At 39.4% G+C, this 26,769-nt stretch overlaps 1 protein-coding gene across 1 annotated transcript in view; it reads right to left on the bottom strand.

Moving 5' to 3' along the window:
- PSMB2 (proteasome 20S subunit beta 2) overlaps positions 1–21,090 on the bottom strand; it is a 36,877-nt gene extending 15,787 nt beyond the window's left edge. Inside the window, exons 1-3 of the mRNA XM_004266474.4 lie at positions 20,864–21,090; positions 16,354–16,476; positions 13,362–13,432 (exon numbers count right to left, since the gene is read on the bottom strand). Coding sequence (XP_004266522.1) covers positions 13,362–13,432; positions 16,354–16,476; positions 20,864–20,954 — 285 coding nt within the window. The 5' untranslated portion in view covers positions 20,955–21,090. The remainder of the gene's footprint in view (positions 1–13,361; positions 13,433–16,353; positions 16,477–20,863) is intronic.
- Positions 21,091–26,769: the final 5,679 nt, after the last annotated feature.

Here is a 26,769-nt window from a genome sequence, read left to right as displayed (position 1 = left end):
GGCCCGCGTACCGCAAAAAACAAAAACAAAAACAAAAACAAAAACAAAAACAGTTAGCCTTTGGAGATGTGGAAGTACATTCAGGGGAGAATGACCAGCAAAGTGCTGGAGTAGGCAAAGGCAGAGATACAAGAGAGAACACACAGCAGGTTAGGGGAAGTACAAGTAATTCAGTATGAAACAGAGAATGCCAGTGAGAAAGGGGTGACAGGTAGGTCTGGAGACAAAGCAGAGGAATAAGTGAAAGAAGAGAGATGAAGCAGAGGCTAATTTCGAAGACTGTGTACACCTAAGTTGAAGAGAGCAGTTCTGGGAGCTGAGAAAAAACTGGCCTATTGCTCCTTCATGATCACAAGCTGGGACCAGTCCTGTTACCTACTGTTACCACTCAGAGGAAAAAAAGGAGGTACAATGTTGGAAGTTGAAAATAGTTTCCTCTTAATCTTGTGATGGAAAAAATAGTATGAGTTTAAACTGATCAGAATCAGAATACTAGACTGAGCTTCACCACAGAGAAGTTAAATTAAACTGACTGACTTTCCTCGTTCTTTCCTGCTTCAGATACACTCATCTTCTGTTGCACTAAAACACAAACCAGCCCATGTTTATAAATTCTCACACTAAATTAAAAAATAAGGAAGCAAGTGTGCCTCAAATGAAGCAAACCTTTTATTTCCAGAAGCCCAAGACAAAATAAAAGAAACTTACTCTGAAAATGAGACTGTCTAACCAAGGTTTCCCATTTCTTTTGTCTGCCTTAGTTCATTCTCTGAAAGTGTATTTGGCATACTCGTGTGATGCTGGCAGATGCAAAAGCATAATATAAAAATTGTGTTCATTCTCCTTTAACAATGATTAGCTCATGTTCAAATATTTTTGCTTAACACACTGGCAAAAATTCTTATAATGGATGATTTCTTGAACTTAAGCTCAGGAACGTCACTGCATTTACAACCAACATTTTATTTTATTTTTATTTTTGGCCGCCCCACGCAATTCCCTGACCAGGGACTGAACCTGTGCCCCTGGCAGTGAAAGCGCAGAGTCCTAACCACTGGACCACCAGGGAATTCCCACAACCAACATTTTAAACTTTAAAAGCAAAACACCTTTTAAATTATTATTTGAAAAACCTATGTTTTTAAAATGCCGTTAAGTCAAAAGTTAGGCATGTGTTTTTGTGAAAAAAAATAATAAAGGCTCAAGGTCAAAAGTGACTTTATCGCTTTACGGTTGTGCTACAAAAGACAGTCCACTTGGTCTTGAAGTCTCAAGTGCCCCATCTGAACGTGGAGGACAGTACTGCTTGCCTGATAGCTGTGAGGAATGAAAAGTACTCATCTGTGTTAAAGTTCCTAGAAGAAGGCCTAGGAAGTAGTAGGTGCCCAATAAATGTCAAATGAATCTGAATTTTAGAAGCAAAAAATTACACATTGTGTATATCTCAATTTTTAGCAAAATTATATTTTAAAGTTACCCCACAATAATTATGAAATTTCTGTAAATTTTACTTTCTAAAACCATCACTAACCCCAAGTTTGAATGGTTCTTCTATGAAAGTTGTAATCTTCTCGTAATTAGAAGTTTAGAAATTTAATGAGTTGAAATGCAACAAGGCACAGATGCCAACTAGTTAACACAGTATTTGTTTTCTACATTAACTTTACTTGCTAATCAAAAATACTGCTTTCTCCCAAACATCAAAATAAAACCGCTGATTGTGCAATGGTAAAACCAACAATACCATGTCTGCAACAAGGCCACCTGAATTTTTTTTCATGAGCTGGCAGTGTCCAGGGAAAATATAAGACTCCATATACCTTTAAGTCAGTTCTCAAAAAATTCAAGTGCAGAAGCCATGCTCTGTACACCCCAAGGCATATGTATATTAAGTTGTACATGCTAAGCATGCCCATGAATATCTTTGTTTTGGGGGGGGTTTGTTTTTTTTTGGGGGGGAGTTTGGCTATGACACTCGGCTTACGGGATCTCAGTTCCCCAACCAGGGACTGAACCTGGGCCACAGCAGTGAAAGCCCGGAATCCTAACCACTAGGCCACCAGGGAACTCACACCCATGAATATCTTTGCATGCTGAACATCTGAGCTGATTCATCTCCCTGAGTTAAGAAGTAAGTCTGCTGCTATAGACTATTTAGGACTATATATAATTGTATATGTTTTCAGATGTCCATAGCAACTAGGAAATTCTGGGGAAAAGACTATTTAGAAGCCCTTCTAGGGACTTCCCTGGCGGTCCAGTGGTTAGGACTCTGTGCTCCCAATGCAGGGGGCACAGGTTCAATCCCTGGTCGGGGAACTAAGATCCCTCATGCCACACAGTGCAGCCTAAAAAAAAAAAGCCCTTCTATTAGAACACAATGCTCCCCATTAGCAGCCTAGGTCCAACACGAGTTACTCCTACCTCTTCAATGGACATGAAAGCTCCACATTGGTCTCCCTGCCTTCTTCTACTTTCCCTAAATGCTCTACCAAAGAGTAGCCAATGATCTAACCAAATCTCATCTGATCATGTTAACCCCCTCTTAGCCAACAAGCTTCCAGAGAGGCCCATTGCTTTTAGCACAATGCTTTTTCATCAAAGTCCCCGTAACATGGACTACCTCTCTAGTTTCAATCTCTTACCATTCCCCTAAAACCCTGAGCCATATTTAACAAACTACTTTAGATTATGGATTTTGTATATGTGTTTATAGTAAAAACTATATAAGGCTATTTATTTCTATTTGTTTTCCCATCAATAGAGCCCTACTTTGTATTCTGTACTCCACTAGTTAAAACAGATAAAAAATTAGGAATAGGAGGTCCAGAGAACTATTTGTGCCTGCCCCAAACATCATTAGAAAATCACTGTGCCTAACCTAACCTGCTCTCTCACACTCCTTCAGGTCTGCGCCTCCAGTTTTCCTTTCTGTTTCATCTTTGCTTTAATGACAGCTGGTCCTTCAAAGCTCAAGTTAGGCTCTATTCGCAGAGCAACTACCTGTAAGGCTACTGCAGTACTTGTCACTCTGCAGTACAGTTGACTATTTACTTCTCTATTGCCCCATCTGAAGGCACACACTGAGCTTTGCACCTCTGTTTCCTCAGCCCCAAGGACAATGCAGGCTGTAGATTTGTTGAATGGATGGCTATCAGCACCTATGGAACTTCTCAGCTGTACAAAACTGTACAAATTAGGAGGCATCAGAAAGGGAAATGTGGAATTCTGGCAGGGCATTTCAGTTTATAAGGATTCAGAGATTATTTCCTCTCCCTTCCCTTTTTCTTTCCAATCTAGTTCATGCTATCTGCTCTATTGTCTACACTCAAAAGTAATGGTAAATCTGAACTTTTTTTCATTTTTAGCTCTTAAAAAATGTGTTACGCTTTCCTACCCCTTTACTCTTCCGTTTTATTCTCTTAAACTTTTTTGGTGGAACAACACGCTCACATAAAAGTATATCAAATATACATGTACAGCTTAATGAATAAAGTGAACATACAGTTAACTACAACCAAGGTCAAGAAATAGAACAGTCAACTATTTCTCCCTCCAAAGGCTTTCCATTCCCCTTCATTTTAGATAACTGTGGGAGAGAATAAAGAAAACCTCACAGTTTTTTGGATCAGCCCCTGAATTCATATCTCTGCATGATCCTGGGCTACGGCAGGTAAAGAGAAGCACTAAGATGCCAGGGTACATGTGTATTTCTATCTGTGAGTATGTGTGAGGGCATGCCCCCACAGGCCAAGGCACTGGTTTAAAGCAATCTTAAAAGTAGGGTAAATCTATATTTCTAATGGTAAACACTCTGCTGCTTAGTAAAACAGTACTCTGCTGCTTACAGCTTAAACCAAACCTTAACAGGAAACCACATAATTTTCAAGACACAAGTTGCAAAACCACACAAATTTAAGACCAATTACCTATATTTGCTTCATCCCCATTGTGGATAGGAAAGATGCTTTAAGTGAAAAGTTGGCATTATGGGGTCACACAGTCCCAGCCACCCAATAGGCTCATTCCATTCAACCAGAAGAGGGGTTCTCTATGCTCACAGCAGGCATACAACAGGGTAGCACATATATGCTCTCTGAGTGAGAAAGCAACACCTTCTCACATACAACCCCCTGGAGAGAGATGGGGAAGGGGAGGGGGAGGGCTTTACACCTGCAAACTCCTAACTCTATCAGCGCTAGGACTGGGAAAAACAGCACATATTTTAAAAAAAGAAAAAAGGTTTCCTGATAAAGCCAGTAATTTTTTTTTTTTTTTTTTTGGCTCACGGGCCCAGCTGCTCCGCAGCATGCGGGATCCTCCCGGACTGGGGCACGAACCCGCGTCCCCTGCATCGGCAGGCGGACTCCCAACCATTGTGCCACCAGGGAAGCCCCAAAGCCAGTAACTTTTAAAGAAGGATGTTCTTAAGCCATTTTTTTCTAGGAGACTAGTAAGTGTAATGACTCAACATCCAAGTCTTTGTCTCCTTAATGGACTGAGTCAAGCCCTAATGACTGTATAAGCAAACTGCTTAAAAGGGCAGGTGTCAGAATTCTTATTCTTCTTGGCAGAAAAACACTATAAGCACAAAGTGTTGTCATACTAATTAAGGCATCTCAACTTCAAGGCACATCTGTCCCTGGGCCTTTGGATAATCAAAATGACCACTAAAAATAGAACAGTGGTATCTCCAATGGGGCAGATATGAGCCACTCCCAATCCCAAGAGATTCCAGTGAGACGTGACCTGGGATGCACATGTCTTACAATACCATTGAATGTCCATCTATATGTAGCCATATGTTTTAAGTTTTTACTTTATGTTCTATTAAGGTTAGTAGACAAAAGTAATTAACAGACATTTAACTCTTGGCCCATAGTGAAAATCCAGCTAGCTGACTAGCTAACCGAGGTCTGGCAGGGAAGAAAACTGCTCTCCAGGTCTAAAAAAAACACTGCTTGCGTTGAAACTCCCTGAGTTTCATGATGAACATCTTGGTATTTTTTTTCAATTTCCTCATCACCAAAAGTAAGCCAGCTCTGTCTGTCAAGATGCCCAGGCTGCATGGCAGCAGTGTCAAAGGCTGCCATTTGCTTCAAGGCACTGCCATATGCAGGAGCACAACATTTTGTCTCTGGAAAATAAACACACCTGCCTTTGCCAGTGTCCTCCCACTGTGCCACCCATCTGGAGCAGGTGAGCTGGAAGGCAAGCCTGGGCATGGGTGAGACGGGGGTGAGCAGGGGAGATGAGGCCTCAAGGGAGATGGCACATGGAGGAAGAAGGCAGTGCTGTGTCATGTCACATCCTGCTAACCACGTTTGCCAAAGCTTGTGAAATTACCCTTGTTAGTGATATTTTAATCACATGTAACAAATGGTTGGTTGTTTTTAGGGGACAAGACCTGCAAAGTCAAGGTTCCACCTGGGCCATCTGTTCACAAGGGCACATGATCTCACTGATACCAATAAACAGATATCTTTGGGCCAGCCACCAAAGGCACGAGGACAATATTGTCCTTTGAATAGAAGGCTCAAAGCAACAGGGTTCTTCTAGGACAGGACCACACAATACCTGCCTACTATTAACCAGACCAAACACACTCAAATTCAGGCCAGAGTGCTGAGACGAGTCACGTCTGGAAATAACTGATACCTGAAATTCTCTCCTTTATATTCTTTCCCTTTCACTGAAAAAAATAAATTCAAGTCAGGTTATGGTCCTGACATCAGATCTTTTTTTTTTTTTAAATTGAAGTATAGTTTTGATTTACAAGATTGTATTCATTTCAGGTATACAGCAAAGTGATTCAGCTATATATATTTTTTTTCAGATTGTTTTTCATCATAGGTTATTACAAGATCTTGAATATAGTTCCCTGTGTTATATAGTAAATCCTTGTTCCTTATCTGTTCTATGTAGAGTAGTTTATGTCTGTTAATCCCATACTTCTAATTTAACCCCCACTCGTCCCCTTCTCCTCTGGTAACCATAGTTTGTTTTCTAAGTCTGTGAGTCTGTTTCTATTTTGTATATAGGTTCATTTGTATTATTTTTTTAGATTCTACATATAAATGATATCATAAAATATTTGTCTTTCTCCACCTGACTTACTTCACTTAATATGATATTCTCTAGGTCCATCATTGTTGCTGTGAATGGCATTATTTCATTGTTTTTTTTACGGTTGAGTAATATTCCACTGTGTATATATACCACATCTTCTTAAACCAGTTGTCTGTTGATGGGCACTTGGGCTGTTTCCATGTTTTGGCTGTTGTAAATAGTGCTGCTATGAACATCGGGGTACATGTATCTTTTCGAATTAGAGCTTTTGTCTTTTCTGGAAATATGCCCAGGAGTGGGATTGCTGGATCATATGGCAACTCTATTTTTAATGTTTTAAGGAACCTCCATAGTGTTTTCCATAGTGTCTGCACCAATTTACATTCCCACCAACAGTGTACAAGGGTTCCCTTTTCTCCACACGCTCTCCAGCATTTATTATTTGTAGACTTTTTGATGATAGCCATTCTGACTGGTGTGAGGTGATACCTCATTATAGTTTTGATTTGCATTCCTCTAATAATTAACAATGTTGAGGGCTTCCCTGGTGGCAGAGTAGTTGCGAATCTGCCTGCCAATGCAGGGGACACAGGTTCAAGCCCTGGTCTTGGAAGATCCCACATGCCGAGGAGCAAGTAAGCCCGTGCACCACAACTACTGAGCCTGTGCTCTAGAGCCCGCGAACCACAACTACTGAGCCCGTGTGCTGCAACTACTGAAGCACGTGTGCCCAGAGCCTGTGCTCCACAACAAGAGAAGCCACCACAATGAGAAGCCCATGCACCACAACCAAGAGTAGCCCCCGCTCGCCTCAATTAGAGAAGCCCGTCCGCAGCAACAAAGACCCAACACAGCCAAAATTAAATAAATACAATAAAGAAATGTATAACAAACAAACAAACGAAAAAACAATGTTGAGCATCTTTTCATGTGCCTGTTGGTCATCTGTATGTCTTCTCTGGAGAAATGTCTATTTAAGTCTTCTGACCACTTTTTAATTGGGTTGTTTGTTTTTGTGATATTGAGTTTTATGAGCTGTTAGTATATTTTGGCTATTAACCCCTTGTCAGTAGCATCATTTGTAAATATTTTCTCCCATTCCGTACTTTGTCTTTTTGTTTTGTTGATGGTTTCCTTCACTGTGCAAAAGCTTTTAAGTTTGATTAGGTCCCATTTCTTTATTCTTGCTTTTATTTCTTTTGCCTGGGGAGACTGACCTAAGAAAATATTGCCACAATTTATGTCCAAGAATGTTTTGCTTATGTTCTCTTACAGGAGTTTTATGGTGGCATGTCCTGTATTTAGGTCTTTAAACCATTTTGAGTTTATTTTTGTACGTGGTGAGAGGGAGTGTTCTAATTTCACTGATGTACATGTAACTGTCCAGCTTTCCCAATACCACTTGCTAAAGATTGTCTTTTCTCCATTGTATATTCTTGCCTCCTTTGTCATTGATTAATTGACCATAGGTATGTGGGTTTATTTCTGGCTCTCTATTCTGTTCCATTGATCTATATGTCTGTTTTTGTGCCAATACCACGTTGTTTTGATTACTGTAGCTTTGTAGTATTTGACATCAGATCTTTAAATCATGCTATTTGGGAGCTGGAAGAAACCATAAAAATTACCCATATGCTTTTTCTCCCAAGGTTTTTCATCTAGCTCATGGGAGAGCTAGTGCTATACCTCCTGCAGCAGGGATCTTTCAATTATACTAGTTTTCAAACTTCAGTAGGAAAGGGACAGAGAAGTCACTTTTTCAAATAAAATCTTACATGGAATTCCTATATATAAAATAGATAAAAGTTGGGAATGCTCTGGTGGTCCAGTGGTTAGGACTCGGTGTTTTCACTGCCAGAGCCCGGGTTCAATACATGGCCAGGGAACTAAGATCCCACAAGTCATGCGGCATGGCCAAACAAGAAAAAAACAAAGCAAAAAAATTAAAATAGATAAAAATTGAGCTGATCTATATGAAACAGAGCTAAAGTTTCATTACACTGGTCTGCCTTGGTGAGTTTCCTGAGGCAGCTTCATGTGATAAAGTTTGAAAACCACCATACCAGGCTGGATGATATTTTTCCAACATTATTTCTATTGTTTGCTTGCTAAACATTTACAGGTATAGCCCCATAAGAAGATAAATTACCAAAGGCTCATCAAGCACTTCAGAAAAGGTTCTCTGAAAACACTTTGGCCAGTGAAGAGCAGTATAGTAAAGCCCTGAAGATTACACACCATGGAGGCCAGGATTCTACTCTAAGTCTTGTCACAAACTCTGCGTTCCCCAAGTATATCAAATCCGGCTGGTTCATCTCTCAGTTCCCACATACGTAAAACAGAGATCTCCATGGATAATAACAGATAATTTTAGGGCATTCATATGGACTACACCAAATGTGCCACATAATTCATTTCAAGCAAGAAATAGCTCCATAATTCATCACTCTCCCTTCTGTAGTCCATTAATCAAATCATAAGAAGTTAAACAAGCATCATGCAAACTATGCCTGTAAGTCATTACAAATTTTTCAAAATAATCCTGTTAAAAATCTAGCAGTTCCTTAATGATGGAGTCATTTATTAAATACTTATTATTTTTCAGGGAGTTACCATTCAAATATATTATATACCATTCAAATATATTCAAAATATATTTTGAATATATTTGAAAATATATTCAAAATATATTTTATTAAATTTATTAAACCAATGGCATATATAATTTGCCACAACTGATCACTCCTTCCTTCTTAACAGATGAAGAAAGTGAGGCTCAGGAAACATAAGTAACTTATTCAAGATTACACAAGCTAGTACATACCAGAGAAGAGACCAGAACTTTGGTATATCTGACTCCAAAATCCATGCTCAAAGAAGCCTCATTAAGCATTTAAGATTGGGGGAAAGGGCTTCCCTGGTGGCGCAGTGGTTGAGAGTCCACCTGCCGATGCAGGGGACACGGGTTCGTGCCCCGGTCCGGGAAGATCCCACATGCCGTGGAGCAGCTAGGCCCGTGAGCCATGGCCGCTGAGCCTGCGCGTCCGGAGCCTGTGCTCCGCGGCGGGAGAGGCCACAACAGTGAGAGGCCCGCGTACCTCAAAAAAAAAAAAAAAAAAAAAAGATTGGGGGGGAAAAAAATATTTGAGATTGGGGAGTCAAACCTATAGCAAAATCCTAATAAGCCCTTTCTCGTTCGTTGGGGTCTAACCAGGAGCAGACCAACTTAATTGTACACATGCGTCTAAATGAAAACTAAAACGAAGGCTCTTGATTTTTTCCTCCAATCTGTGTGTCTTTTTCATCTTCTCCTGCTGATTTCATATCTTTAATTCTTACATGAAGAAGTAACACCTATTCATTAAGAATACTTTAATAAAATTCCCTTCCAGTGTATAAATGCACAATAACATTTTCAATGGTATATGTGGACCTAACTGGATGACATTTATTCAGCAAACATTTATTGAACACCTACCATGGGCACATATTTATACCTTAACTATATAATCCTATGTGGAAATCTTGACTTTTTAGTAGAACTGAACATTTCATGCCTCCCCAAATGAACAAGCACACTTGTACGTTAGTCCAGTAACTAATAAAGGAGACAGTATGAAAGAGTATGGTATTTGAAGTTAAGAGTCTTACTTCAGCCTTTTATAGATGATATATGTGCCTCTGGTATACTTGGACACATAAGAGAAATATTCCTCTCGTATACTTGGACACATAAGAGAAATATTTAACCCTTCTATTAACCAGCCTTAGCATCTCTGTAAGCAAAATGGGACTAACTCATCTTATGGTATCATAAGAAGCATTAAATAAGGTCCCATATATGGTTATCTAGGATAGCACCGTCCAAGAAAACTTTCTATGATGATGAAAATGCTCTATACCTGTAATGTCCATTATGGTAGCCATTAGCCACATGTGGCTATTGAGCACTTGAAATGTGGCTAATGTGACTGAGGAACCAAAGTTTTTTAAAGAAACAAAAATTTATTTCTCTTTCAAAGTCCAGGAGACTCTCACCTAGGAACTGAATTTTAAATTAAATTGAAATAAAATTTTTTATTGAAACATAGTTGATTTACAATATTATATTAGTTTCAGGTATCTAACACAGGGATTCAATATTTTTATATATTATACCCCATTTAAAGTTATTACAAAATAATGGCTATACTTCCCTGTGCTGTACAATATATCCTTGTCGCTCATTTATTTTATACATAGTAGTCTGTATCTCTTAATCCCATACTTCTATCTTGCCTCTCCTCTCTTCCCTCTCCCCACTGGTAAGCACTAGTTTGTTCTCTGTATCTGTGAATCTGTTTCTGTTTTGTTATATACATTTGTTTTATTTTTTAGATTCCACATATAAATGATAAGAGTACTTGTCTTTCTCTGACTTATTTCACTAAGCTTAGTACCCTCTAGGTCCATCCACATTGTTGCAAATGGCAGAATTTCATTCTTTTTCATGGCTGAGTAAGATTCCATTGTGTGTATATATATATATATATATATATATATATATATATATATATATATATATATACATATATACACACACACACACACACACATATATATGCCATATCTTTTTTATCCATTCATCTGTTGATAATTTTAATTATTTTAAATTTAATTAGCCACATATGACTAGTGGCTACCATACTGGACTGCGTCAATCTAGAAAAAAGCCTAGCACATAATAGATGGTCAATGTTGGTTTATTTCTATTTTTCTTATCAATATCAGTATCCCACTCTTTACCAGCAAATCAGTTCAACTAAAATAGCACAACAATCTCCGATAGGAAAATAACTTATAGCTATTAAATTGCTTCTTTGACCAAACAGTAAGAGCAGCATAAAAACAAAAGTGAATTTATTAATTAGGTTTATGTGCCATACACTGTGCTAACAACTTCGCATGATTACCTCATTTAATCTTTATAAACTCTATAAAGTAGGTGCCATTATCTTATAAGTAGGGAAATTAAGCTTAGAATTTGTCCAAAGACACATAGCTAGCAAGTCAGTGGGCAGATTTAAACCCAGGCAATGTAATTCCAGACACTGTGTTTAACCAACAAGCTAAACCACGTACATCTTAAAGAACCAATTTACAAAAAAATTGGCAAACAGCACAGTACACAGCAAACCGGAAATCAAACAATTTGAGCTACAGACACAAAGTTACACATGCTAACTGGCTGACTTAAAGAAAGTCTCATGTGCCAACTGGTGTGACTATACAAATGTACCAAATCTAGTGACTTTTTAGTTATTAGGAAGACTGAAAAACTACCATCACCTCTCTCCCCATAATAAAATGACTGAAATATGAATTAGTATTTTAGAACTAACAATCTATTTTGACTGGAGGGTGGGGGAGCAGGGATTGGACCTAGAAGCACAAGGCAGAGGTAATCAATATTTACAAGAGCCCCATGTCACTGTCTACAAGGGCTATTTATTTGTTAAGACATCAAACATTTCTGCTAGGAGATTAACCGGATTCACTACATTTGCATGAAGCACATTGCCACTCTTATCTCAATTCTAAAAGAAGCTTAACTCACTTATGTCTGTAGCATTTAAGACAAGTGTTTATTGTGCCCAAAGCTGGAATTCTTATTCCAATTCTGCCTGACAAGTCAGAGGAATATTTTACACAACAAGCCACAGCACACTCTTTACTGAATACCACAGGAAATTCTAAGTGGCAGGAAAGGTCATATGTGATTCATTTTCCTCTCTGGTGGAGAAATGAACAAAAAAGGCCACTGACCTTTCACCCAGATCAAAACAATGCATGTAAATTTGTCTCCTCTCCCCTACCCATCATGTTTCTAGCTTCTCTTCAAACTTCATAATCCTTCATATTGCACAAACCCCTTGGTCAAAGACAGAAAAAGAGATCCTATTTATTGAAGATAACTAATGAGAACCTACTGTATAGTTCAGGGAACTTGACTCAATGCTCTGTGGTGACCTAAATGGGAAGGAAATCCAAAAAAGAGAGGATATATGTATATGTATAGCTGATTCACTTTGCTGTACATTAGAAACTACAACAACATTGTAAAGCAACTATACTCCAATAAAAATTAATTAATTTAAAAAAGAGATTCTATTTATTGAGTTCTCAGTTCAGCATTATTAGGCACTAGAAAATAAACTGCTTTAAAGATCTGTAAAAAATAACTAAAATAAACCAAAAGCCTGTACTTGTTTTGATTTCTGTCATAACTCAGCTTAATCAAGTCCAGATGGAAAAAAAAACAACAAACTATGTTCTATAAACATTACTGAAAAACCAAGGAGCTGTCAAGGCAGAGCAGGCAAGTAATTACGGCACCATGAGTGTAGCTTTTGCCTGACCTGCTGTGTGACCTGCAGCTAATCCCTTTGCCACTTTATGCTTTTCATTCCGTATCACTGATAGAGAATTAACTGCTATATATCTCAGCGGACTAGTGAGTAGATTAAATTATTAAGCAAAATGCTTTGGGCAAAAGTCACATGAATGTTAAATATTATGATTTACAAGCATTCACTTTCCTAGCACTCCTGCGGGGTTAGGAAGTTATCTAGATTTCATAGATGAGTAAACAGGCACAGGGGGTAAGGTCACATGGTAAAGCTCCATTTACAAAGTCCCTGTGGGAAGGGAATACACACCTTTAGCAATCATACGAACATTCTTAGCACATCCTATACAATCTTTAATACAGTCAAGGTTTTTTTTCCCCTTTCTTTCTTTCTTTTTTCATTCAATCCTTAACTTAATGTTGCATCTTTTAACATGCTGTCAATGGAACAGTGACAGCTCTAAGGTAACAACAAGGCCAGAATAAGTGAGAAAGAATAATTCTGTGTGCATAGGCAAGAAGAGTCATTGAAAGACATAGTTAATCTCAAAATGAAATTTGCATTATTATTTTTAAGGTTTTATCTCTACTACCGAGTAATTCAACCACGGAAATAAGAAACATGGTTTGCTATGAAAACACTGAAAAAAAATTAAAAGGCCATCACAGGGCCTTCCTGTTGGTGTACCCCATCCAAATTCTCTGCAATGTATATTCACCCTCTGGGCTTTAATTAGCAACTATGCAGAAAGAAAAAACAAATCCAACAAGACTGAAAAATAACAAGTAGCAATGGTAAGGGCTCACGAAGGCCAAAGAGGGCAAAAATACTACTCGTGTGTAACAGGAACAGAAAAGAAGCACAGATTTCTCTGCTCCTAAGGCTGCTTGCTATATTGCTTACCCGACTCCGAAGATAGTCAGCCAGGTTTCGGCGAGTGAAATTAGCTGCTGCTGTGGGAGACAATTCATAACCTGGTATGAAAGATAAATAATCATATTTAAAGTGAAGCAGAAGGAATATCAGTACCCAAATCCTTCCACTACTCCTGTTCTTACAGCCTACCACCCTCTGGACATTCAGAGTATACACCGAATAAAGAGTGCAATCATACTTCTTGTCAACGGCTGTGAAATAGCTAGTTAGTACTGGCAGTAATTACTGTTCATAAAACAGAACCAAGGTAATTATTCTACAGTGAGATCAAATTCATAGCCTTGCTCAAGCTATTCCTTCATCAACAGACTGTGGTTTCCTCTGTAGAAGGAAAGAGGTACAAATACACAGGTGTTGGAAAAAAAGAAAGAGGTCTTGAGATGACAATTTTTAAAATTTATATAAAAAGGGATATCGGGAAAAGAGAGGCTGGAAATTAGGATAGCCTCAGAGACATACTTTATAAGGTTTTCTTTTCTTTAAAAAAAAAGACATTTTATTAAGAAGTGTAATATTTTCAAAAGTACAAGCCACAGGGAAAAAATGTTTCTATCACTATCTACAATATTTTAAAAATAGAGGATCTCGGGCTTCCCTGGTGGCACAGTGGTTGAGGGTCCGCCTGCCGATGCAGGGGACACGGGTTCATGCCCCAGTCCGGGAAGATCCCACATGCCGCAGAGCGGCTAGGCCCGTGAGCCATGGCCAGTGAGCCTGCGCGTCCGGAGCCTGTGCTCCGCCATGGGAGAGGCCACAACAGTGAGAGGCCCGCGTACCGCAAAAAAAAAAAAAAAAAAAAAAAATAGAGGATCTCCAGCATAAAACCTCTAAATAAAGTTGTAATGCCAGCAAAAGTACAGCCCAGAGGAATGGCGTCAGGTGTGCATTAACAATGCACTCACTTTGGGAATTAATTCCCCAGTAAAATGGGGCTAGTGCCAAAAGACACAAGAATGACCCACAATTCAGTAGACCCACACAGAATATGCCAGTTTGGAAAGAGAGCATGTGGTTATTTCCTACAACATTCCAAACACCAGTGTCACAGCAGGTAAGATGTAGATTAAAATTCTAACAAATATTTATACAACAGCTACTATGTTTCAGGGTCTATGCTAGGTGCTTTCACATACATTACTGAATTTCATCCTTATAAAAAGTCTACTAGTACATGTTAAACTATGATGGAAGCAATTCTGAATAAGCAGGAATGCTTTTCAATTCTCTACCTAACCCTCTATAAACACTACTAAGGATTTGACAATTATCTTAAAGACAGAAAAGTCTGATGCCTGATCATCTGCATATAGATTTTTCTTTCTTTCCCTTATTTTGGCTTAGTTCTTAAATTTTAATATGCATAAGAGTTACTGTGTAAGGATACATGGACAAAACTATACTTGACAGGTAACTTAAGGGTTTTTTTTTTTGGCTGCACCACACAGCATATGGGATCTTAGTTCCCCGACCAGGGATCGAACCCAAGCTCCCTGCATTGGAAGCGTGGAGTCTTAACCACTGGACCACCAGGGAAGTCCCCCGCTTAAGGGGTTTAGTCATATACAATTTTTAGTATATGACTTACCTTAATTTTAGTCACATACAATTTTTGTTTTATGTACTGACTTTAGACCCTGACAGCTACGTAACAGAACCTCTCTTGTTTATTCCTCCTCCCTCTCCTGGGACAGGACAGTGAAGTATTGCTCTACTGACTGTACTTCAGAAACACTGGCATCCTTCGCAGGCCATGCAGGCAATAAGTAGAGTCGTTAAAAAATAATTATTAAACTATTCTAAACTTGCTTAAACCTAAACACCATGTACTTTAGGTTCCTGAATGGCAGGAACTGAACCATATTCATCTTTGAATTCTCTGTGGTACTAGGCAGAGTGCTTAACATAGATGAGGCCCTCAAAAATATTTACAGAATTTAATGCATGCTGCTAAGTCTGCTGCCTAAAAAACTATACAAATAGATCATATCTAGTCATTTTACACATACAATTATATTCAAATTAAGCTCCTTCACAGTGCCACATTATAGCAGTGCTGTGTATAACAGTATTATTGCACTGTGAAGTAAGTAACTGGAAGGAAGGTTCTTTCTGCTGGAGCATCACTATACACTTCCCTGGATCAGAGGGCTAGTGGCTAGTATTATTTCACAGGGAGGCTTTCCCAGTGGATAAGAGTTCATTAGCCGCAGAGAGAGCTCACAAAATATCTCACAAAAATCCTAATTACCTCCCCAGACAAGAACCTACCAGAGAGGCAAGGCAGAACCTTTTTATGACACAGTAAATCTCCTACAATTACACAGAGTTTAAATTTTGTTTAAAAACAAATATGCATTTTCATACATATTATTCATTAATATTATTATAATACCATTTTATTTGTTTGTTTGCTTGGTTTTTGGCCATACCACACGGCTTGCACGATCTTAATTCCTCGACCAGGGATTGAACCCGTGCCCCCTGCAATGGAAGCATGGAGCCCTAACCACTGGACCGTCAGGGAATTCCCAATAATACCATTTTAGAGATAAGGAAAATAAAGGTTCAGAGAGGATAAGTGATTTGTCACATTAAAAAAAATAGTAAAACCAAGTTTAACTTAGGTCTTTTAGGTCTGAGATTTCAGATATACTTTAGCTCAAATCACATTCTCTAACACTTAAAAAGTCTGATATTAACATGCTCATTTTTCAAGATGGTATTAGTTTTATCCCCCAAGTATTAGTGTTGTAATGGTTCTCTTTTCTGCTCTGGGATTTTTGTAGAAAATCTTTAGGATCAGAAGGAGGATCTAGCTAAGGCTTCAAAAATAAGAAGACTCAAATAAAAATAAGACCACATTGGTTTGCTCATGTATAGAACTGCCAGTAGAGAATATTCTCTTTCAATACAAATTTAAAGACAAACCCACCAAAGCCATTTTCTAAGTATTACCCACCATTTCGCATCTTATAGAGCTGCACGTTTTTCTGAATATATTCTGCAAACTGTACAGTGTCTCCAGCCTCTCCAACACATAGGAGTAAGATTTTTTCACTCATCTTAAACATCTTGTCATGATCTGCTCAAAGAAAAAAGCACACACTGTTAGAAACTGCCTGATCAGAAATTTATTCTTATTACATAGGCAACCATAAACAGGTTTAACAATTACTATACTGAATAATTTTATGAATCACTGTTTTTAGAAGACTTTAATGGGCAACTGTATCAATTACTCTCACTCTGCATGTTAAATTCATCTGCATATTTTATTAATATCAATTTCAGCTGGAGAATATATGTAAAAGCTGATAACTGAAAATATACATAAAAACATCAAGGCACTTGAAATACAATGAACAACAATTAAAGAAACTGAAGGAATCAAGCCAATAATGGCCATTATCTTTAGGCTCATGATTACAAAGCCCTGAAATGTCTCCACAAATACAAATGTTAACTATAACATATACACATACAAAAACATATATGAAAACTACCGGTGCTACAATTAAGGAACCATGTCAAGAAAGAACAAAAAATCAACTGAGAATATAAATCACCATAGAAAGTAAACCAACTCCATTTCCAAAGCAAAGAGAAAGTTAAAATGAATGCCAAAGCAAAAATTCTAACAAATATTGTAATACTAAGCTATTTAAAAATACCTCAAAAATCCCAATGCTCTAATCTTATCTAACTGAACCAGACTCATTCAGATTAAACAGATAAATAAATATTCAGATAGCAATTAATGCCCAAGGAAGAAAACTCCATATTCAGTCTGTAGCTTCAGAAAAAGGCTAAATCTCCCTATCTTACTCTCACTTTCACTTTTCGTTTTTCAAATAGTGCTGAATAATCTTCCCTGGGAGACATGCTTCCTGTTTGAAAGCTTCTGAAATGTCAAAATCTCTTAATAGGATTTTAAAAACAGAATGCTACAGTTAAGTACTTTACAAGTGTTTGAGAGTTGTAGATACCAGTAATTTGGTTTCCTAGACTTTGGGGGGGGGGCGGGCAGGCGGGGGGACCACATAAAATGTGCCTGTAGATAGTATCAAATTGCCTTGAAACTCCTAAATAAACACACTTTTATTTGTTATAGGCTACAGGAGACTTAAAGACTATTAATTTGCAAAACTGTTTATGAAAGAGAAAAATTCACTTATAAATATATTATCTATGCAAAGAAAAAGAACCAAAAGAGAATTAGATGCCACTGGCATCTGAGTTCTTGCCAGTGGCAAAAGTACAGGCAATTTTTATTTCCTTCATTATGCTTATGAGTATTTCCTAAAATGTCTATACTTAATATGCATCATCTTTGTAAGAAAATATTACTTAATAAGTTTATTATCATAATGAGAAAAAAGCTGTTCTTATTTCAGGGGGGCGGGGGGAGCTTGTTTACAAAGAATTTATGTTACAATTAGAAGAAATGCTAAATTTTGAGACAGTAAACTGTTCAATTTTGAAATGAACTTAATTCAAGGCCAAAAGTGTTTTTTAAACATCTATTGTGTGGCCAGTGATTGGTGAAGGGGGATATAAAAAAAAAAGTGATAGATGCTAATTACTCCTTGAGTTATGCAGGAAATAGCCTATGTAGCTCTAGGAAATTTCTGATCCTTGACAAAGAACTTAAAAGATCCACATACATGATACAAACGGACAACAAAATAAGCAACATGAGTGTACAATACTCTAGACTGGAACCCAATAGACCTTGGTTATAATCTGGGTTCAGCACTCTGAACTCGGGCAAATTATTTGCCCTTTCTAAGCCAGTTTCCAAGTGTGTAATATGGTAATACTATCACTTACACCTGCCTAACTCATAGGTGGGGAAAACTGTACATGTACAATATTATCATACTCAGTGTGAGACAATGTAGTTCAGATTATACATGTTACAGGAATTCAGAAAAAAGAGCAATCTGTGTGGGCTGAGGTACTGTAATTTAAAAGCAATTCTATACAAGCCAGAAGAGAAATGAAATGTGGCATATAACCAAACTGAAGAATTGTGCCATTTTAATAAGCAAGCAATCTCTGGGAAATATCTCCTCTATAGTATCAAAATATCTTACAAAGTGACAAACCAAAAAACTGATTGGAAGTATCACTCTCATTTTATACCTGGAGAAAAATGAATCTCAAAAGGTTATTCATTTTCAGCATTCTTGCCTACTCTACACAGTTCCTTCATGAAAAGAAAGGTAGGAAAAAGTCCTCATGCTACTCCAAAGCTTCTACCATAAACTTTTTTTTTTTTTTTTTTCCCGGTAACCGGGCCTCTCACTGTTGCGGCCTCTCCCGTTGAGGAGCACAGGCTCCGGACACGCAGGCTCAGCGGCCATGGCTCACGGGTCTAGCTAGCCACTCCGCGGCATGTGGGATCTTCCCGGACCGGGGCACGAACCCATGTCCCCTGCATCGGCAGGCGGACTCTCTACCACTGCGCCATCAGGGAAGCCCCATAAACATTTTTATATCGTAAAACACTATAGGGAAAATCAGAGCTGAGTACAGTTATTTCCAACCATTTTCAAGAACTAGCTCAAATTCATCTTTCTTCTATAGACCACAGTGATTTCTTTTCTCTGAATACCATAAGGATTTACTTTTGAAACCACTGATTTAAAAATTAACCTAATACTTACTAGTGATACTTCTTTCATCATATAAAATCATCTTGTAGTATTTATTTCCTGTTTTTTTAATGTCTTAGATACCTTTATGGATTATACCCAATACACTGCATACCCTATAACACCTAGAAGTACTGTGTATGTAGGTAGGCTTAAAACACATTTTATTTTTCAAAATGATTTCATACTCATTAATGTGATGAAACAACACCTATAAACGTACTGACTTTGTTATAGCTCTATCTAGACACTACTTCACGCTAAACTCAATTGCATGTCAAAGGTCTTAATATTCAAAATAATGGACAGATTTACCCTCAAAAAAACAAATTGACTCCTTTGGAAAACATGGTTTACAAATAAAACTTCTACAAACTAATCATGGAATTTCATATTTTGACTTGAGGAACAATCCATACCATAAATGTTTTAAAATTTAATAATTTTTCTTTCTTTAAGCCCAAAATGAACTGTTATCTGCTCTCAAAGCTTTCCCTAGTCTCTACAACTAGAATCTCTTCTTCCTCTGGAGTACCTAAAAACAACTCTGCTTCCTCTGCACTACCTGAGAAGCTTGATTGTACTTTTCATATGCAGCATCATTTTCTAGCTTGTGTCATAATTATCTGTACTAATATCTGAATCCCTTATTAAACTGTAACTTCTAAGATAAGGACAACATCTTATTCTTCTTCGCATCCCTTTAGCACCTAGCACTGTAATGGACACATAGGTGCCCAAAACCTATTTATCAAATGAACATTAAATCATCTGAGCCAAAGTATAATACTCTTTTAACAGCAGTATGCCTATGATCAATCACGAAAACCCACTCTTCAATTCCACAGATCAGCAACCAAAATCTTTTTTAAATTATTTATTGAGTACTGACTGTAGGGAGACAGTATAGTATAGCAGTTATGGCAAAAGATATGGAGTCAAACTGCATAGGTTTGAACCTGGGTTCTGCCACTTGTGGCCTTAGGCAAGTTTCTTAACCTCTATGCCTCAGAACTGTCATCTGTAAAGTGGCAATGTAATAGCACCCATTTCAAAAGGGTAAATGAATTAATGTAAATTGCTTAAAATAATACATACATAAGTGCTTAGTATGTTTACTACTAAGTATTTGTCATGGTGTTAAACATTTGCACAAAACTTTTTCACTCAATCCTCCCAACAAGCTTTTGAGGTTGGTATTACTAATCCGATTTAGCAGATGAGGAAATCTGAGCACTGAGAAAAAACTTGTACAAAGTCATAAAGCAAGTAAGTGACAGGGCTCCAGTTTCCTAACTCCCCTCGCTACATAAATGTAAGGAAAACTAGGCAGCCAGTGCCCTGGAAAAGAAGGATCAGAGCTAAGACTCGGGAAGATACAGGCCGCGGAAGGCAAATGCCAGGTTTCTAGCCCCACAGTCTCTCACTCTCCCCAAGATCCCACCTTATGCTGCCAGCAAACTGACGTCATCAGCCCGACAACAGGAAATTTATCAGAGATTAGGGGATCTAGGAATCCTGGAGCCAGGCTGGCGCTTAGACACTTAAAAACTTAATTCCCTTAAGCAACTCTCGCCCAGCAAGCATTCAGCAAAAGCCAGAGAAGAGTACTGACCCAGGAGCCCTGGGAGGAGCGAAAGTCAAGGCCCTAAATTTGTCTTCCTGTTTCCTAATTCTAAAACTAAGCAAGTGCAGACCAGGGCAGTCGGGGTTCCACCTCCCAGACCTCCCTGGTACTCACCCAACCGCCCCCCACGAACTCCTCCCGGCTGCCCCTATACCCAGGCCCGGGCCTCCCATGTTTCCTCTCACCGTCCTTCATCTGGACAATATTGCTAGCGGCCACCCGGTCGGAGGCGACAAGGACATAGTCAGGGCCCTGGATGCCGATGAGGTACTCCATGGTGGCAGGAGGCCGGGGACTGCAGGTTCGATGGAGCCCGGGACTGGCGGGCTTCTCGACCTCACCGGTGAGACAGCACAACCGAGCAAAGATCCGCGCGACACAGACCTCGCTAGCGTCCCGGCCAACGGCGCTCTTGGATGACGTACAACTGTCGCGAGAGTTTGGAAAGTGGGCGTGTGTGAAAAATCTTTCCTCGCCTCTTGGCCCTGTCCAGGTCTCTTGCAATCCCGGCAGTACAGACCACTTCACTTATGTAATGCCTAGTTTCTTTATTTATAACTGAGAGTTTAAAACTCGCTTGAGGAGGGAGTCATGCACTATATATAAAGTGCCGAGCACACGTGTGTGCCAAAAGGCATGCGTCTCTGGATGGCCGTTTCCCTTCGGTACTCGGTAAAATATCGCCAGAAACCCCTTACCTGCAAGCTAGTAGGAAAAATACAAACGTGAAAGGACCCCTTTTTACATGTTTCATAAAAGTAAAATATGAATGCGTTAAAGATCTAAGCATGAAGACTAAAATCGTAAAAGATCTTTTTATGATGTTCCAACCTCAAATTGTATGTAGTTGCTACCTCTGGTAACGGTGATTTGAAGGGAGCACTTTCACTTTTTATTTTGTACACATCCGTATTATTTGAATGTTTCACAGTGCTCACGTATTACTCATATTTTAAGGAAAAAGCACAGCCATCCCTTTATATGTTGCAGCCATTCCGGGGAAAGCTGATATATTCCACGATTAGTTTCTGACATTTGAATGGTTTCACAATTGAGCCTTCATACTAGCCATACTAGCTGCCTCAGAAATGGAAAACCGGTTGCAATTGTATCTCCAGACACAACCGTGCAATTCACTTGCTTCTGCAGAAATGTGTAGTCCTTACTCCCTTCTGAATGTTTCTTCCAGCTCTCTGCCCATGAAGGAACACAGAGCCTGAGGAGTTTGGGGCAGCCCATCTATCACGGGATGATGCCAGAGGCAAGTGAGGTCATTAAGTCAAGCATTCCACTATGAACACAGATGCATCCATCATCCTAGAAAGATCCTTTTTTAAACACCACTGGGAAAGAAGTCTCTCAAGCCTCTCTCCCTTTCTCTTTCTCTTTCTCTGTCATTTTGCTTGCGTTTTACAATTGCAAAAATTACATAGTTATACTATACACACAACACACAAAAATAATACAAAAGCAAAGAGTGAAATATTTCTCCTCCCACTCGAGGTAACTACTCAACAAATGTCTGTATCCTTCCAGACTTTTTTCCTTTGTATATACCAATATTCATTCATTCATTCATAAAGGCTGCAGAATTCGGAATTGGAAAATCTAATTTTTAAAAAGGACCCAAGTTGGGCTTCCCTGGTGGTGCAGTGGTTGGGAGTCCGCCTGCCGATGCAGGGGACACGGGTTCGTGCCCCGGTCCGGGAAGATCCCACATGCCGTGGAGTGCCTAGGCCTGTGAGCCATGGCCGCTGAGCCTGCGTGTCCGGAGCCTGTGCTCCGCAACGGGAGAGGCCACAACAGTGAGAGGCCCACATACCGCGAAAAAAAAAAAAAAAAAAAAGGACCCAAGTATCTTTTAAACCGGCTCTTTCCTCCTCCTCCCCAGGATTCTTGAAATCCCCTCTAGCTAAGTCAAACTAAAGATTCTCTAACTTCTCATTAATATAAAAGAAAGTAGATTTTCAAGACATAACTTGTTCTATTTTACTAAGAATTAGGGAGAATCCCTCCTTCAATTAAAGTCTTAGAATAACCAAATCTTAGATTAGAAAAAGTGTCTGTGGAGGTTCCAGAAACAGCATGATGTAGTCAGTTTTTCTGTAAAGGGCCAGATAGTAAATATTTTGGGCTTTGTAGGCCATAAGGTATCTGCCACAACTACTCAATGATGCCATTGTAGTGCAAAAGCAGCCATAGCCAATATATAAATCAGTGAACATGCAATGTTCCAATAAAACTTTATTTACAAAAACAGGTGAGGGGGAGAGGTGGGTTTGGCTCATGCAACATAGTTTTCAGACCCCTGAAGTAGTGGGAGACCTGTAAATCAACAAATAACTCTGGTCCCAGCTCCACCTCTTCCAACCTTGGTGCAAAATTCATTGAGCCTCGGTTTCCTTATTTGTAAAAGGGACATTTAGGAGAGAGATTTGCTTTGTATTTCTCTTGAGATGGGAAGGAGTTGCAGGTTTGGTTGGCTCCATGAGTATAAGAAATCATATCCTGCTCCTACATGAACCCTGGGAAGTTTAGCAGGACCATAAGGAAGAATGACCACATTGTACCTAGGGAATGTGGCCATACTACGGGAGGCTACCAGCCTTGCCAAGACTCCCAAGCTTGACATGGAAGCATCAGCACACCCCATACTCAAAAGACTCTGTGAGCTTAGGTAGTAAGGTTGGGACAAAGATAGACTGGAGATCAGTGGCCCACCCCTAAATATTCAGAGATGTTAATGTATCAGATACTGTTGATGCCCTGCCCATAACCTTTTTACCTATTTATGGTAGCTGCCATCCCCTAGCTGCTGTAAATCTTTAATAAAAACTCACAGCTTTGCCTTTCTTCAGAGAATTTCCCTTAACCACATGAGAAGCATCTTCGCCTGCGAGGCTATGCACCTATTCCCACTCCCCAGCCATTGACTGACTGACACAGGGATAAAAGGTCAATTCCCTTAACTTAAAGTGGGATATAATTTGTCCTCCAGAGTTTCCCTGTGGATCAGTCTAAAGCTAAGCTCCAGCCAAGATCACATTCTTGCTTAGCTTTATTCCCTGCCCTATCTTGCTTCTGTTACTCCCCTTCTCCTACTACAGAAGCTAAAAGGAATTCTTTAGCAGATATTAATGTTAACAAGCTGCTGTGTCTAAAGTCCTTAGGCAAGAATCTCTTATAGAACAGAAAAACAAAATTATGGAGAGGTTCACATATCACATCATAGGTACACAAAATCTGGCCCCCAACTTCATATTTTACATCAATTAACATCACAGAGAAATGGAACAATTTACATCTAAGCTAAAAGAAAACACAGCCTGGCTATCTAAGGTAGACTCAAGGAGTTGTTTGAACATGTTTTCTTGGTAAAGCCTGAGAAATCTTGGATCACATTTCTCCAGTGACTTCAAAATTCCTTTTATGAGTTTTGGCTGAGTGAAAATCAAAAGGGAAAACAGAATTTAAAAGTTCCCACATTATTATGAAAAGACTGATTGTTTTCTGAGGTGATGGTATCAAGCAAGAATCTGTTTCAAACCTGTCTAATCAATAAATGAGAGTTCTATACCCTTGGTAACAAATCACCAGAATGGTTTTTTTAATCAATCAATATTGATATATCAATTACCTAATGCACATGTTTTTGCAAGCCACTCAGTGACAACTCCTTATCTCTAAAAGTCAGCCAATCAAGATTTGACTGATTCCAATGAACATACTTCTGAATGCCAACTAATGAACAGACTCACCCAAGTAACCACACTTATTAGGATTATGTCAACCCCCTCATGCCTCTGAAAATCCACCCATCTCTGAATTCCATGCTTTCCCAAAACTCTAAGATCAGCAGTCTGCTCTTCTTGGAGAAACTAAGCCTGATCAGCATGTACTTAAGTAAGCAATACATTAAGCTTTGTATTTTTTGTTTTAGATGTTGATTGGTGGTCTCATCTATCGACATGTGGAGGGTCTCTAGCTTTGAGTGGGTCCAGAACAAGAAAGTGCTCTTCAGCAGTGTCAAGCTACAATATAAGCAGCCTGGCTACTTGGGCCATTTGCTCTCAGTTGACTGCATGTTACTAGAGTTGTCTTTGGTAAAGAAATATGCCATCTGGAACTTCTGTTAATCCACAGTGGGAGAGTTGTAGCTCAGACCTCTATGATTCTAGAGCAAGGGCATACCATCTTGGTAGAAGTGTCTGATCATAGGACATCAAATGACCATATAGTTAGAACTTCTTGTTATGACCTGAGTTCTATCTAACCCCCCAGATTATAAGGTGAAGTGGGCCCAGCAGTAATACATCATGAAATGAAAGTGATACTTCTAGGATCACGTCTGAGCAGGTCCAGAGATCGCAAGTAAACTGCAAAAATAGTTGGCAGGGATAATTGATCCTAATCATCATGAGGAGATAGGGCTGCTGCTACATAATGAGGGCACAGAGGAATATGTTTAGCACTCAGGTGATCTACTGGGGCATCTCTTGGTACTCCTATGCCCAGTTGAACTATAAGTGGGCAATTATAGCAACCATGGCCTGGTAAGAGTCTGGTGACCAGGAGACCAGACACCTTAGAAATGAGAGTATGGACGTGTATCAAATTATCACATTATACGCCTTAGACTTAAACAGTATTATATGTCAATTATATCTCAATGAAGCTGGAGGGAAAAAGAAATTAGGATGTGGGTCAACTTACCAGGTAAGCCAAAGGGGAGGGAGATCTAAAATGAGTGGTGGTGGGACTTCCCTGGTAGCACAGTGGTTAAGAACCTGCCTGCCAATGCAGGGGTCATGGGCTCACGCCCTGGTCCGGGAAGATCCCACATGCTGCCTAGCAACTAAGCCTGTGCGCCACAACTACTGAGCCTGCACTCTAGGGCCCGTGAGCCACAACTACTGAAGCCAGCGTGCCTGGAGCCATGCTCCGCAACAAGAGAAGCTACTGCAATGAGAAGCCTGTGCACGGCAACGAAGAGTAGCCCCCGCTCGCCGCAACTAGAGAAAGCCCGCGCACAGCAATGAAGACCCAACACAGCCCCCAAAAATAATAATAATAAATTATTTTAAATTTTTAATAATAATAAAAAATAAAATGAGTGATGGTAGAGGGAGATGATGAGTGTCAGTTACAGCTCATGGACCAAATGCAGCAACAGGGGCTATCGTTCATTCCACTAACCCTCCTCTTGTAAGTTTCCTCAGATTTGTGACCAACCAGGGTCCTGGAGAAGCTATGCCTGGACAGAGTGAAATTAATATGAGAAAAAAGTGGAGCTGACTGGGGCAAGGGATGGACTATAGAGGCTTTATTAGGGTAAACATCCCCCAGGTATGTTGGTTAATAACAACTCACAGCTGCTGTATTAATTTGCTTGGGCTACCATACAAAATATTACGGCCTGGGTGGCTTAAACAACATAAATTTATTTTCTCACTTCTGGAAGCTAATAAGTCCAAGATCAAGGTGCCAACACGGTTCAGTTCCTGGTGAGAGCTCTTTTCCAGGGTTACAGATGACTGACTTCTCACTGTCTCCTTACATGGCCTTTCCTCTGTGTGGAGAGAGAGAGAATCTTCCTCTTCTCTTCTTGTAAGACCTCTCAGCCCATCATGAAGGCAAACACTCATGACCTAATCTAACCCTAATTACCTCCGTGCAAAGGTTCTGTCTCCAAGTATAATCACATTGGGGGTTAGGGCTTTAACATATGAATTTTGTGGGGGACACAAACATTCAGCCCAGAACAGCTGCCCTCTCTTCTAGAGAACTGTCTTCCCCTCACTCGGGAGGCTGCATCGCACCTTGAGCAATAACTCATTGACACAGGGATACAAAAGACTGGCTCTTTTGCCTCAATGGGTAACTAATTCTGAGTTCTATTTTGTGCTCCAGCGCTTTCTTGTAGAATCAGCTGAGACCACATTCTTTCCAGCTCTTTACTCTCTGTCCCATCCTGCTTCTCTCACACCCTCTCTCCAGAAATCACTCCCCGAATAAGTCACTTGAACAAGAATCCCTGTCTCAGACTCTGCTTCTAGGAAACCTAATCCAAGCTGCTGTACATTGCTCAGAA

Source organism: Orcinus orca, chromosome 1, assembly GCF_937001465.1.
Source record: "Orcinus orca chromosome 1, mOrcOrc1.1, whole genome shotgun sequence".
Taxonomy (NCBI): Eukaryota; Metazoa; Chordata; class Mammalia; order Artiodactyla; family Delphinidae; genus Orcinus; species Orcinus orca.
Note: the sequence above shows the minus strand (reverse complement) of the source record. Positions and strands in the feature narration are given on the sequence as shown.